The sequence below is a fragment of the Mauremys reevesii genome, linkage group 7 (genome assembly GCF_016161935.1).
Source record: "Mauremys reevesii isolate NIE-2019 linkage group 7, ASM1616193v1, whole genome shotgun sequence".
NCBI classification, from domain to species: Eukaryota; Metazoa; Chordata; order Testudines; family Geoemydidae; genus Mauremys; species Mauremys reevesii.
In genome coordinates, this window is record NC_052629.1 from 94,398,686 (window position 1) to 94,410,803 (window position 12,118).

At 52.9% G+C, this 12,118-nt stretch overlaps 1 protein-coding gene across 2 annotated transcripts; it reads right to left on the reverse strand.

Annotated features, from left to right (window-relative positions):
* Positions 1-4: 4 nt before the first annotated feature.
* Positions 5-4,755, reverse strand: TIGD3 (tigger transposable element derived 3). 2 transcript variants are annotated; one of them, XM_039481787.1, is made up of 2 exons: positions 4,631-4,755; positions 5-3,184 (listed from the first exon to the last, which is right to left on the reverse strand). In XM_039481787.1, exon 2 carries the CDS (start codon positions 3,127-3,129, stop codon positions 1,687-1,689), a length of 1,443 nt encoding a protein of 480 aa, XP_039337721.1. In that variant the 5' UTR covers positions 3,130-3,184; positions 4,631-4,755; the 3' UTR covers positions 5-1,686. The 2 variants fall into 2 exon arrangements, with proteins under 2 accessions (XP_039337721.1, XP_039337722.1); XM_039481788.1 differs by having other exon boundaries at positions 4,627-4,755.
* Positions 4,756-12,118: the final 7,363 nt, after the last annotated feature.

The window sequence follows — 12,118 nt, forward strand, 5'->3', positions numbered from 1 at the left end:
CCTGTACACCTAGTGAGAGATGGTTCCTGCCCCCAAAGAGCTGAGTCTAAATAGACAAAGGATGGGAGAGGAAACTGAGGCACCGAGAGGATTTGGGACTTGCTCAAGGTCAGAGGCAGAGTTGGGAATAGAGCCCAGAAGTCAGGACTCCCAGGGCCTGTCTACATTGCAATGTAAGTCCAGGGTGAGTGGAACTGGAGGTTGCAGATCCGGGTTTGTTAACCTAGGGCTTAAGCGTCTACACTCCTTTGTCACCCCGGGTTAGGAATTGTTGAACCCTGGGTCCCAACCTAGGGCTCCAGCATCTATGCTGCATTATGCAGGACCAAGTCCAACTACCGTGTCCCACACTTCCTTGTGCCCTCCCAAAATGTGGCTGCGCTAGCCCTTTGGTCATGGTGCAGGGTGGGAAACCTTGCCTGTCCAGAGGACAAAGAAAGTTGACCCATGGGACTGTGGGAGACTGTTGGCAGACTCCCAGAGCTTGAGTCCAGTAGGGCTGCCTCTACACTGCAAAGCAAAAGGGCTTGAACCCTGGGTCCCAGCTTAACTCAGGCTTGGACCCTCTACTCCTGTGGGGTCCTCTGACCCTGGGTTAGTACAATTTGTGTGTAGACGGAAGGGGGGTTAGGCCTGAGTTCAAACCCTGGGCTTACTTTACAGTGTAGATACCACGCCCCACTCAGAGCTGGGAATAGAACCCAGGAATCCTGAGTCCCAGCCTCCTCTGCTCTGACCACTAGATACCACTCCCCTCCCAGAGCTAGAAATAGGATCCAGGAGTCCTGACTTCCAGGCCAGTGCCCTACCCCCAGTCCATACTTCTGTTCCCCTCTGCAGCCATGGAAGTTAAATCTTCCCATCCAAAGATCAGAGGCTGCTGGCTCTGGGGTGGTGCACTACCTCACATTAGAACATCACTTCTCTTCCTCCCTTTCCTTGGATCCCTGGGAAGCTGAAGGATAATAAGGTGCCTGGAAAGGAAATTCATTTAATGCGGGGAGCTGTTCTCCCCACTCAGGCTGTTGTTGCTATCGCTTTCAGGGGGGTTGGTTTTGTTGAATGCCCTAGCGCTCAAACAATTGGGAGGGAAATTGTCAAAATTCAACTCCCCCTTTCTTTCTTCCCTGGATTTATTTCGTGCAGAAGTGCAGTTCTGTGGGGAAAAGTTTCTAAGCCCGACTCGGGAGTGTTGCAGTAACTGTGATTCCATTAGGACGGCAGGAGCCTCACTCTGACTTCTGAAGAGGCCTGACCCCTTTTGGGGGGGGGTGACTAGCAGGACATCCTTGAAATGGGTGCACCCCAGAATTGCCAGTGGGAAACTTTTGGCGGAGGATCCTGCTGAGGGTGGTGGTAATAACAGTAACTAGTAATGGGGGCTCTTCCAGATCTTTATATGCCCATAAAGATGCACCCAGAAGAAAGAAAAGGGCAGGTCTCCAATTCCTGTCCCCCAGAACCAGCTCTCAGAGGCCATGGCAGAGAATGGGGGCATGAATTCAGTCCCTCTAGTGCCCCCTAGTGGGGGACTGGGGCATGACGCCAGCCCCCCAGCACTCAGGCACTGGGCGATTGGGCTGGAATCCTGCTCTCTAAGCACTGAGTCGGTGGGATACAGGGCCACCAGCCCCTCCATGCTCCAGCGTTGGGAGGCCGCCAGGGGTAGTGTGGGGAGTTGGGTGCTCACTGGCAGCACAGCCGCTCCACCTCCTCCTCGCAGCTGTAGAACTGCTGGAAGACCCCCTCGGCCGAGCCATTGCACTCGAACCAGCGCCGCAGGGTCCCCAGGGCCTTCAGGGCATCAGCCTTGGTGGGCAGGCTGCCAAAAAGGTCCTCTCCCTCTCCCTCCTCCTCTTCCTCCTCCTTATAGGCCCCGGCCGGAGGCAGGGCTGGGGGACAGGCCAGCTCTGTCTCCATGTCCACAAAGCGCCAGAAATCTTCTGGGCTCATCCCCCTGGGGGGGGCAAGGCTGGGGGGCCCCAGGGACCCCTTCCCCTTGGAGCAGCCGGCCTCCCCAAAGCACCGTTCCACCAGGGAGGGCTGGACTTTGTCCCAAGCGGCCGCCACCATGTGGAGGGCGTCCAGCACAGTGATGGAGGCAGCGATGGAAGCAGGGGAGCTGTCGGTCTCGCTGCTGATGGAGGACACTTTGCCCAGAAGCCTGCGCTTGTAGCGGGACTTGAAATCCCGGACGATGTCGGGATGGAGAGGGCAAGGTGAGGGGCCATCGTCATGGTGAGGCTGCGGGGGCAGGAAGACCAGGCGGATGTTGGCAGGCTCCGGATCAGGGAAGCGCCGCTCAGCATCCAGCACCAGCGCCACACTGCGGTGCTGCTGGCCCATCTCCCGGTCAAAGTCCGTCAGCCACTCTGAGAAGAGCTCCGGTGTCAGCTGACCATCAGCGCTGCTGCGGTAAAGGACTGGCAAAGCTTCCGTGTTGACCCCAAAGAAACATCGCGGAGCCAACCGCCTGCCGACCACCACGGGCTTCCGCTTCTCTGTGCCGCTCCCGTTCACGCACAGCGCCACGCACAGCCGCTCCTTTCCCTCCCGCTCCCTGCCCGGCATGGCCTTATACAGCAGCACCACCTCCCCACAGCCAAAAATGTTCTCCGGGGCAAAATCCTTCAGCAGCTGGGGCAAGCTGAGGGAAGCCGGCGCTGGGCCCTTGTCGCACGGGGGCTCCGGGGCATGGACCGCTCGTGCCGGGTGCCGCTGGCCAAAGCAGACGTTGTTACGACGCTTCCACCGCACCAGCCAGCCGATGCTAGGCACAAACTCCTGGCCCATGATGTCCGCGAGCTCCTTGGCTTTCTGAAGCAGCATGGGCCCCGTGACGTCCCACATCTTGGTGCGGGCGATGTGGAACCAGCACAACAAGGCCTCGTCGATGCTGCTGTATTTGGACTCCCGCTTGCGCTTCCGCTCCCGGTTGGCCGTCCCGCTGCACCAGTCAGCCAGCAGCTTCTCCTTGTTTTTGCAGATGCGGGAGATCTGGGGCTGGGAGACTTGGAAGCGACGAGCCACCTCTGACTGGGACATCTTGGATTCATCCAGCATCTCCAGCACCTGGATCTTCTCTGCCAAGGAAAGAGCATGAAGTTTCTTCTTCCCGTTCAGCTCCATGGTGGCTCTGGAGTGGGAGGTGAAGGGATGTGCCAGGCACTGGGGGCTGGAATATCTAGAGGAGAAAGAAGAGACCCTCCCACCCAACCCCCCCAGAAAACCTTGGTCAGCCATTGACAAGACCGGGAGACAGAATCTAAGGGAAACTTAACAACCCTGGGGATAGAACCCAAGAGTCCTGATTCCCAGCTCCTGCTCCCATCTCACTAAGTTCCATCTCCTCCCAGAGCTGGGACTAGAGTCCTGGAGTCTTGGCTCCCAGAACCATGCCCAGTTGACTCAGCCACAAGCACCTAAATGTAATTTTAATAAATATGGGAGACATTTCTGGAGAGACCGTCTAAGTTAGTTAAATGCCTAATTTGAAGGGAACCACCCAGCTCCAAATTGCCCCCAAATTTAGGTTGCTTAAAAATACAGCTTGTCCAAATGACCGATCGTACACTTTTAAGGGCAGGGATTGTCTTATTCCATGCAGCTCCTGGCTCAACAGGTGCCTCTGATCTCAGTCAAGCGGGGGATGGTGCAGACCCATGGGGCCTCATTCTCAGCTCAGGGACTGTGTAGTGCCTGACACAAGGGGGCCCTGATCTCAGTAGGGGAAGAAGAAGGTGGCCAATGCCCTGCACAACGGGGCCCTGATTTCAGCTGGCCCCCCTATGTGTTATCACGAACAGCACAAGTTTTCTATTATGACATTTGATTGTAATGCCACCTTTCTCCTACAGTGGACACAGCCCAAACATTGCCTCCTTGGGGAAACTGACATGTAATGGGGAACCTGACTACTAGAAAAACCAGGCTCTGAATTCATAACCTGTAGATGTTTTTAAATAGGAGCAGCCCTGCTAGCTAAAACCAGTGGGCCCCTCTAGCCCAGCAGTCACAGGTAATAATTGGAGATATACCAATCTCCTAGAACTGGAAGGGACCTTGAACGGTCATCGAGTCCAGCCCCCTGCCTTCACTAGCAGGACCAATTTTTGCCCCAGATCCCTAAGTGGCCCCCTCAAGGATTGAACTCACAACCCTGGGTTTAGTAGCAGGCCAATGCTCAAACCACTGAGCTATCCCTCCCCAGTACCAGCCGCTTTACAGGAAAGGACCGGGACCCCTGCAGCTATAGGCTAACTTGCCCTACAAGGGGGAAGAGTTTACTCCTGAGCCCAATAGCTAGAGGTTGGCTTTATATCCCTTCCAGCTATTAGAAATCCAAAGTGTGGGGAAAAGATGCCCCTCAGACAGGCTTCGTTTTAACACACCCCCCCCCACACACACACACACGTATTTTTGGCAAGAGCGCCCCTCGCGCGCGCGCGCACAAATAATTTAGCATGATGCCCCCGGGGGAGCGGACCCTCAGCTGGCGGGGGAAGGGCTAAATCCGGCATAAGCTGCCCGGGCTGTGAGGACAGGACAGCAGCTCTGCAGGCCTCGCCTCGCACACAACCACCGCTCCCGGGGGAAGTCCCCGTGCAAGCTGCCTTTGCTCCGTACCTACCTAGGAGAGAGCCTGGTCCCCTGCCTCTCCGGGGGCTACATCAGGGGCCATCCCCGGCCGGGGGGGGGGGGTGAGGGCTTCAGGTTTCCGGATCCTGATCCCCCCCTTCTGGATCTTCAGTTTTCAGCAGCAGCAGCAAAGGCCCGGAGTAAAACCTGGCCGCTGGATCCCGGCGCTTTAGGAGCGCTGGAGAAACCCATCCGGCGGCTGGTTCGGCTCCGCTGCCCAGGTTTGGGCGATCCAGGGTCCGGGTTTACACGCTCCTAAATCCCCCGCCGCTCACACCTTGGCTAGGTCCAGAAAGGGATGTAAACGGTTCCGCAAAGTGGGGAATTACGGGTCGTTTCCTCCCCCCTTGCAAGTGCCGAAAGGCTGGGGGCTGCACCGGGAGCCTAGCGGGCTTTCACTTAGCCACTGGCGCGGCTGGTGGGCCCGTGGGTCTTCTCCCGCAGGGGAGGGGGGTGAATGTCCCTGGCCAGCAGGACCTTGGATGTGAAAATCCTGCAGCCAACAAGAGCAGGAGTTTTGTGTCAGATGGCTTGTTATCCCGTGGGGGGCCCGGGGAGACAGCTGGCGAGTGGCCCAGGCCTGAGCACGGTTCTGCTCTAAGGAGATGTGCTGGAGAGACTTTTTCTTGTCGAGAGCCATGTATTTTTGGGTGCATATTTCTCCTCCAGTCGTGGAACGACAGGGTGTTGTGCGGCAGAATCAGGACTCCTGGCTTCTGTTCCCGACTCCCAGGCCCCCTTCGCCAACCCACTTGACCTCCCCCTCTCCCCCCCAACCCCACTAGAGCTTGGACCCACGAGTCCTGGCTTCCTCATTCACAGTCTTCACTGATTGATTAACTTATATCTCCCCCATTGCACCCTAGCGGGAACTCCTGGGGCAGAGGAATGAGGAAGACTGATTAAAAATTGCCTTTAAAATGCATCTAAACCAGCTGGCTGCTAACCCAGTCCTGGCTGCACAGGCATCCCAGGGGCACACTAGAGAAGAACAGCAGGGTGCTGTAGTAAAGACCAGAGCACGGTTTTCATGTCATAAGCAATCTGTTGTTTCCTGTCCATCTTATGACAGCTCACTGTATCGGCTTTACATCCCCCTGAATAAATACAGATGGGGGACAGACGCTCAGTGCCTCTATCTACACTGCAGAGACCACATTGGCCTAGCCCTGGCGTGTAGACACAGCCTATGCTGACAGAACGCAGTTTTCCTGCCAGTACAGGAACAGCGCGTCCCCAGAGGAAGTTAGCAACATTGATGGAAGCCCTCTTCCATTGACACAGTAGTAGCATCTACACTGGGGATTTGGTCAGTGTCTCTTGTCAGTAAGACGTGGTTATGTCAATATCACTTTTCATTGTAGGCCAGGTTGCACTACCAATTTTTCCTGGTAGAATGATGTTGGATGAGGTGTGGGATATTTTTGTGACATTTTTATACTGGCATAAAAGTCCTTTTGCCTGTTAGACCTTATTTTGCTCAGGGAACTGGTATAAGCTACACCAGCAAAAGGACTCTTTTGGCAGTATAAGTTACATCTCCTCTAGGCTGGGAGTGGCATCCCACTGAAAGACAAAATTATTTAGCCTCACAAAGAGAACTGGGAAGACGTTGTGGTCTATAATACTGTACTTACACGGGGGAGCAGCTCTCAGAGCAGAGAGCTCTGTAATGTAGCAGGCACAGGCAGGAGATCTGCTGGCTGGGGGCAGAAGTGAAAGAAATTCAGAGGCAAATTTTTAACAAGAAACCATTGGAGCATTTGACCTAGGAATGTGGTGGATTCGCTATTGCTTGGAGTCTGTAAATCAAGATCCAGTGTCTCTGTTTAAAATACACACACTAGCTCTACTGCAGGTTATGGGCCTGATGCACGAATCAGTGCGTAACTTTTTTTTTTGTTTAATTTTAGACCAAAAAATAAATGTGTGTGGATTTTCACCATTTTTTTTGCAGTTTTCAGTGGCTTTTAGCTGAAATTTGTTTACTGTTTTATTTTTGTTTGAATTTTCCCCCAGAAAATGTGCTTTGATTGTTTTTATGGGGAAAAAATAGTGTTTTTCCCAACCCACAAAAGTGATTTTTTTCCCAGTGGCTTTCAGCAAATTTTACAGTTTAAGGCAGCTCTTGGCAGAAAAAAATTACTTTTTTTAAATAATTTTTTTTTGCCAAAATACGTACATTTTTCTGCCAAAAACTATTTGGGAGGTTTAATGTAATGGTTTTTGGCAGAACGTTTTATGTGTTTTGGTGGTTTTAATAGGAAAATTTGAGTTTTTCCCTTTTTTGACAATTTTTTTCCCATTGTTCGCAGTAGTGGTGTAGCCGTGTTGGTCCCAAAATATTAAAGTGACATGGTGGGTGAGGTGATCTCTTGTATTGGACCAACCTCTGTTGGTGAAAGAGACGTGCTTTCAGCTCTGTGTAAGCTGGAAGCTTCTCTCTTTCACCAACAGTGGTTGGTCCAATACAAGAGATCACCTCACCCACCTTCTTTCTCTCAATTTTTCCATTGACATTTTTGACAAAACAATGCTTTGGTTTTGTCTTCATTTAAACTTTCCCCGGCGGTGGGGGGAGGCGAGGGCGTGAATCAATTTCCAGCGAGCTCTGATGGCCTCTTTTTGCCTTGCTGAGTTCTACACCAACACCTTCTAGCAAAACCCAACTAGCTGCTCTGGCTGTCACGGGGGGGAGGAGCTGTGGGGGGGCGGGGCATGGGAAGTGGAGTGTATAGTTAGAACAGCACTGAGGCTGCTCTCATTCTGTTCTGTGTAGAGTCATCACCGTGGTATCTGGGCACCTTCCAGTGGTCCACTGAGCAACATGACTCCACATTTGTCATGTAGGGGTTTCTTCTCCCCTCCTCTCCCAGGGGGAGAAGCACGAGCAGTGGAATGTCTTGTTTTGGTAGGGTTTTTGAATATAGCTGTTGCTCTGTATTTGTATTAGAGAAGGCAGGGCAAGGAGATGCACCTGGCACTTGGAGCAGAAGGTGGCAAGGTTTGGTATGGGCCTTAGCTCCTCAGGGAGCTCATTCTGCAGCCCCCCAGAAAGATCTGTCTCCCTGCACAGATGAGCTTTACCCTTATTGTAAAGAGTGCCACTGGGTCAGAGGAGCGGAGTGGGGGGCTCCATCCTGCAATTATAGGCAGCCTTCTTGGTACCTTGGGTGCAAGTCATGGAGCCTGCAGGACCCAGACCTTAAACTTGATTCAGCATTGTATGGGAAGCCAGTGCAGGGAGCAGAGGAGAGGGCTGATGCGTTAACAGTAGCCGGCACTGCTGAGGAGATACGACGCAACTGACCACGTAAGCTGGAGTTTCCTCGGGGCTGAAGGTGTCACACCCAGGTCACTGCAGTGCTGTGGTTGAGCTGAGCAATGCCCAAGGCTGAATAACTAAGGCCAGGTCATGGTTGGCCAGGCTGGGGCAGCATCTCTGAGCCAGCTGGAGATGGTTGAAAGCATTAGTCACGGAGTGGGCGCTGGGGGCCCGACTCTGACGGGGGCCGGGTAATTTAAAAACACCTGGGGGGTTGAACGATAAACCGGACCAGCAGCCATGTAGCTTTGCTTTCTCTGCCTGTGATCAGCAGAGTTCAGGACAGCTGCATCTTTGAGCCCCCCATTAACTTGTGTTTCACTAAAGCATTTTCCAGAGTCTGGATCGAGAATCCACCCCTGTCCTTGGCAGGTTGTTCCAATTGTTAATCACCCTCCCTTTGAAAAATGTGTCCTGTATTTGAATGTGTCTGGCTTTTGCTTCCAGCCTTCAGTTCTTAGTCTGCCTCTCTCCACTAGGTTAAAGAGCCCTTTAGGACCCAGGATTTTTTCGGTGGGAAGGTGCTTACATACCATGATCAACTCACTGCTTAATCTTCTTTGTGATTAAACTAAACTAAACTAATTGAGCTCTTTAAGTCTCTCACTGTCAGGCCTTTTTCCCCCCCCCCCCCCATCTTAGTGGCTCTTTTCTGCACCCTCTCCAATTTAACCAACACCCTTCCTAAAACATGCACACCAGAACTGGACGCACTATTCCAGTACTAGTCTCACCAACGTCCTATACAGAGGTCAAATCACCTCCCTGCTCCAGCTCGCTACTCCCCTCTTTATGCCCTCTGAGGCCCCCTGCTGGAGCCCTCATGGCCCTGCCACACCCTGCCCCAAAACAAGGCAATGGAAAGGGTCCTCCAAGCTGCGTAGAGTGACTGTGTGGGACACAGCCAATCAGGGCCCAGCAGCCTATTATAAGAAGAGCTGCAGGGCCAGAGGGAGTTCAGTTCCTTGCTGGTGCTGTCGGAGTGTGGCTGGTTGGCAGATAGAGTTGCAGAACCCTGGATAGGGCAGCACTGCCAGTACCTGGGGAGAGCAAGAAAGCGCCCTGAGCTGGTTACTAGGTCTCCATTAGGACGAGGCCCTGAGGTAAAGGTGAATATGCTGTGGGGAAGTGGCCCAGGGAATTAGAGAAGCCATGTGACATAGTTAAAAGGACACAGCAGACAGCTGTGATCTACAGGGTCCCTGGGCTGGGACCCAGAGTAGTGGGTAGGCCTGGGTCCCCACCCCACCCCACCCCGTTAGCCACTGGGGGGAAATGGCCTGGACATTAAGGCACCCCAGAAGGGGAACTGAACTATAGTGGCCCAACTGGAGAACTGTAGCCAGGAATCCCCAAGAGGGTGAAGACATTATCCCTGCTCTGGGATACAGCAGTGCCCCAGGGCTCCCTCCCTGGAGACAATTTGAGAGAGTGTGTGCAGGTGTGCACACTTGGCCAAGGGGGTGCTCATGAGAGGCACCCTGTTACAGCATCCCACGCCTGGATCAGCCTGTGATGGGGCATCCACCTCACACTGGCCAGTAAGGGGTTAATAAAGCCCTAGGGAGGCTGAGTGAAAAGCAGCCAATAGGAGGGGGACTATGAAGAATGGCCACTCAGGGCCCCCTTATAAGAGTTGCATGATGGACAGAGGAGAGCAGAGTGAGTAGCTGCATAGAGCTGGTGGAGGAAGGGTTGTATCTGGAGTAGGCTGCAATGCTGTAGCACCTTGAACAGAGCACTGCAGGCAGGACCCCAGGGAAAGGGGAAGGAGCTCCGGATGAGCTGCTGAGACTGAGGGGGGTTGCTGTGGCCCAGGGAAATGCAGCGATTGTAGAGGCAAAAGAATGCAGTAAGTGACTGTGGATCAGAGAGTCCCTGGGCTCACGCCTGGAGTAGTGGGTAGGCCTGGGTCTCCCCATTGTGGAAGTAGGATGACAGTTTACTGCTGTCACTACTGGGGCAGTGGCTGGACTCCTGAGGGGCTAAACCTCCCCCAGAAGGGGGGACATGGACAGTGCCATGGCCGGGGGGCTGAGCCACTGTCATGAATAGTTAGTAAAGGGTTAAAGCATAGTACCTGGTGGGCACCTGACCTGAGGACCAATCAGGGAAGATAATTTGAAATTCCTAGGAGGGAACTTTTTCCCTGTGTGTGTGTGTATTGTCTTTAGCATTTGGAGTTACAAGAGTCCAGATGTTTTAATCAAGTCTACCAGTTTCTACCTTTCTGAACTAATTTCTTCTAGTCAAGATAGTGAGTATTAGAAAGATACTTTGTGTCATTATCTAATAATCCTATGTTTGCAATTCTGTGTGTTTGTTATTGATTATTCTTAATTCTGCCTGTACTGGTTGTACTGAGAAGAGAGAGGATTCTCTCCAGAATTTAGCAAGGTTATACCCTATGAGTGTCCAGCTTGGACTCAGAGAGATTCTGTATTTTCTTGTTTTTCTTTTAATAAATTCTTTCTATAAAGATTTGATTAAATCCCTTCTACTGTGGATATAGGGGGAGGGGCTAAGACATTCTCTCTCGGTGGTGAGACAGCTTATCTCCGGGCAGAGAGGGGAGGGGGAGATTCCTCCTCTGTGAGTTGATCTGTGTTCCCCAGGGAGTGTCTTCTGAGGGAGACAGGGGGAAAACAGGGGTGTCCCGGCCCACGTAATTGACCGAGGTGGCGGCAGCAAAAGGGAGACCTACCCTAGGATTTTGGGGTGGGGGAAGACATGCGGGTCCTCACTTTGAAACCCCCCAGTTTCAAGTGAGGGTAGACTCTGACAGCCACAAAGAGGATGCTGCAGTTCCTGAGGCGGCAAGAGGGGCTGTAGGCAGACGGCGGAGATCAAGTGACAGTGTGCAGACTGTCGACCTTGAGCTCATCCCCAGAGCAACCTAGGGGAGGCACCAGGCCAGTGGTAACACACCGTGACACAGTCCTTTGGGCCACTGTGTTGCACTGGCAGCTCATATTGAATTGCTTGTCCACTGTGACCCTCATATCCTTTAGAGTCACTGCTTTCCAGGATAAAACCTTCAAAATGGAAGCCTGTGTTTGCTTGGCATGGAAAACAGCCCCGTCTTGACCTCAGTGCTCTTTCACTTAGTGAAAGGGTTTCCCATGGCATCTTTGGCTGTAACTTTTCTTCCCGTCCAGCTGCACCCCAGAAGTGGCTGCCTATCTGTGGGGCTTTCTACACAGACATTGTGTTGCAGTTATGGGGGAAAGACCTTGCGCTATATCTAAGGATAGGTGGTACGAAGGCAGAGAAGTAGGAGTCAGGACTCCTGGGTTCTTTTCCTAGCTCTGGGAGAAGTGTGTGGTGTAAGGGGTTAGACTGGGGGAGCAGGAGGGCTGGGAGTCAGGACTTGTAGGGTCTATTCCCAGGGGCTCCAGGCAGGGAGCTGGGTCTGGTGGATTGGTGTTGGGAGAGAGGGGGGCTGGCAGTCAGGACTTCTGGGTCCTATTCCTAGTTTAGCTGTATTATGCATAAAATATTTGACTCCCGTTAATCTCCTTTTGGAGGATCTAATAATGAGTCCACCCCAGCTGGCAATGGGTTGCAAAGGACCCATGCGTGGGAAAACAAGATACAGTGTGATATTGTTTTGCACTGATGCATCTATTCATCTTGGAGTAAGGGATGGCTTCCCAGAGGTACAGTGGCTTTGCAGAGCGCACACACATGCCCAAGGCTGTGTTAGCTACAGGAAAGCTGTACAAGCCCAGACTATCAGCCATCTTGTCCTGGGTCTGATTACACCCACCAGCACTTACAGTGAACATCCTGAGGGCTTGGATGTGTGCCAGCGAAGCGTTGCTAACCCCGGACTGGGATAGCTGCTCTCTCTCATCTCACATGTCTCCAAGGCCCGGAGAAGCACATTCCTTTGCACAATGAAGTCTCAAATCTCTGCAAACCCACTATGTATTCACCACCAGTCTGGGTATTGCTTTAATATACCAGGCCTTTAATCTCGCTCGCCACGGCTTCGGTTCTGACCTCCTTTCTAAGAGCAGCTCTGCAGGATTGACAGAGCCTGTGAGACAGGCTTTCAAACAAGATCACAATGAATTTCAATCAGTGTACTGGGTGCTGCACAGACCCCCCCCCCCCCCCACTCCTTGACTCTGACAGGGTAGGGAGGAAGCA

Excerpts from the sequence above, each read along its gene's own strand:
- TIGD3 (XM_039481787.1), bottom strand. The coding sequence starts at position 3,129 with ATGGAGCTGAACGGGAAGAAGAAACTTCATGCTCTTTCCTTGGCAGAG.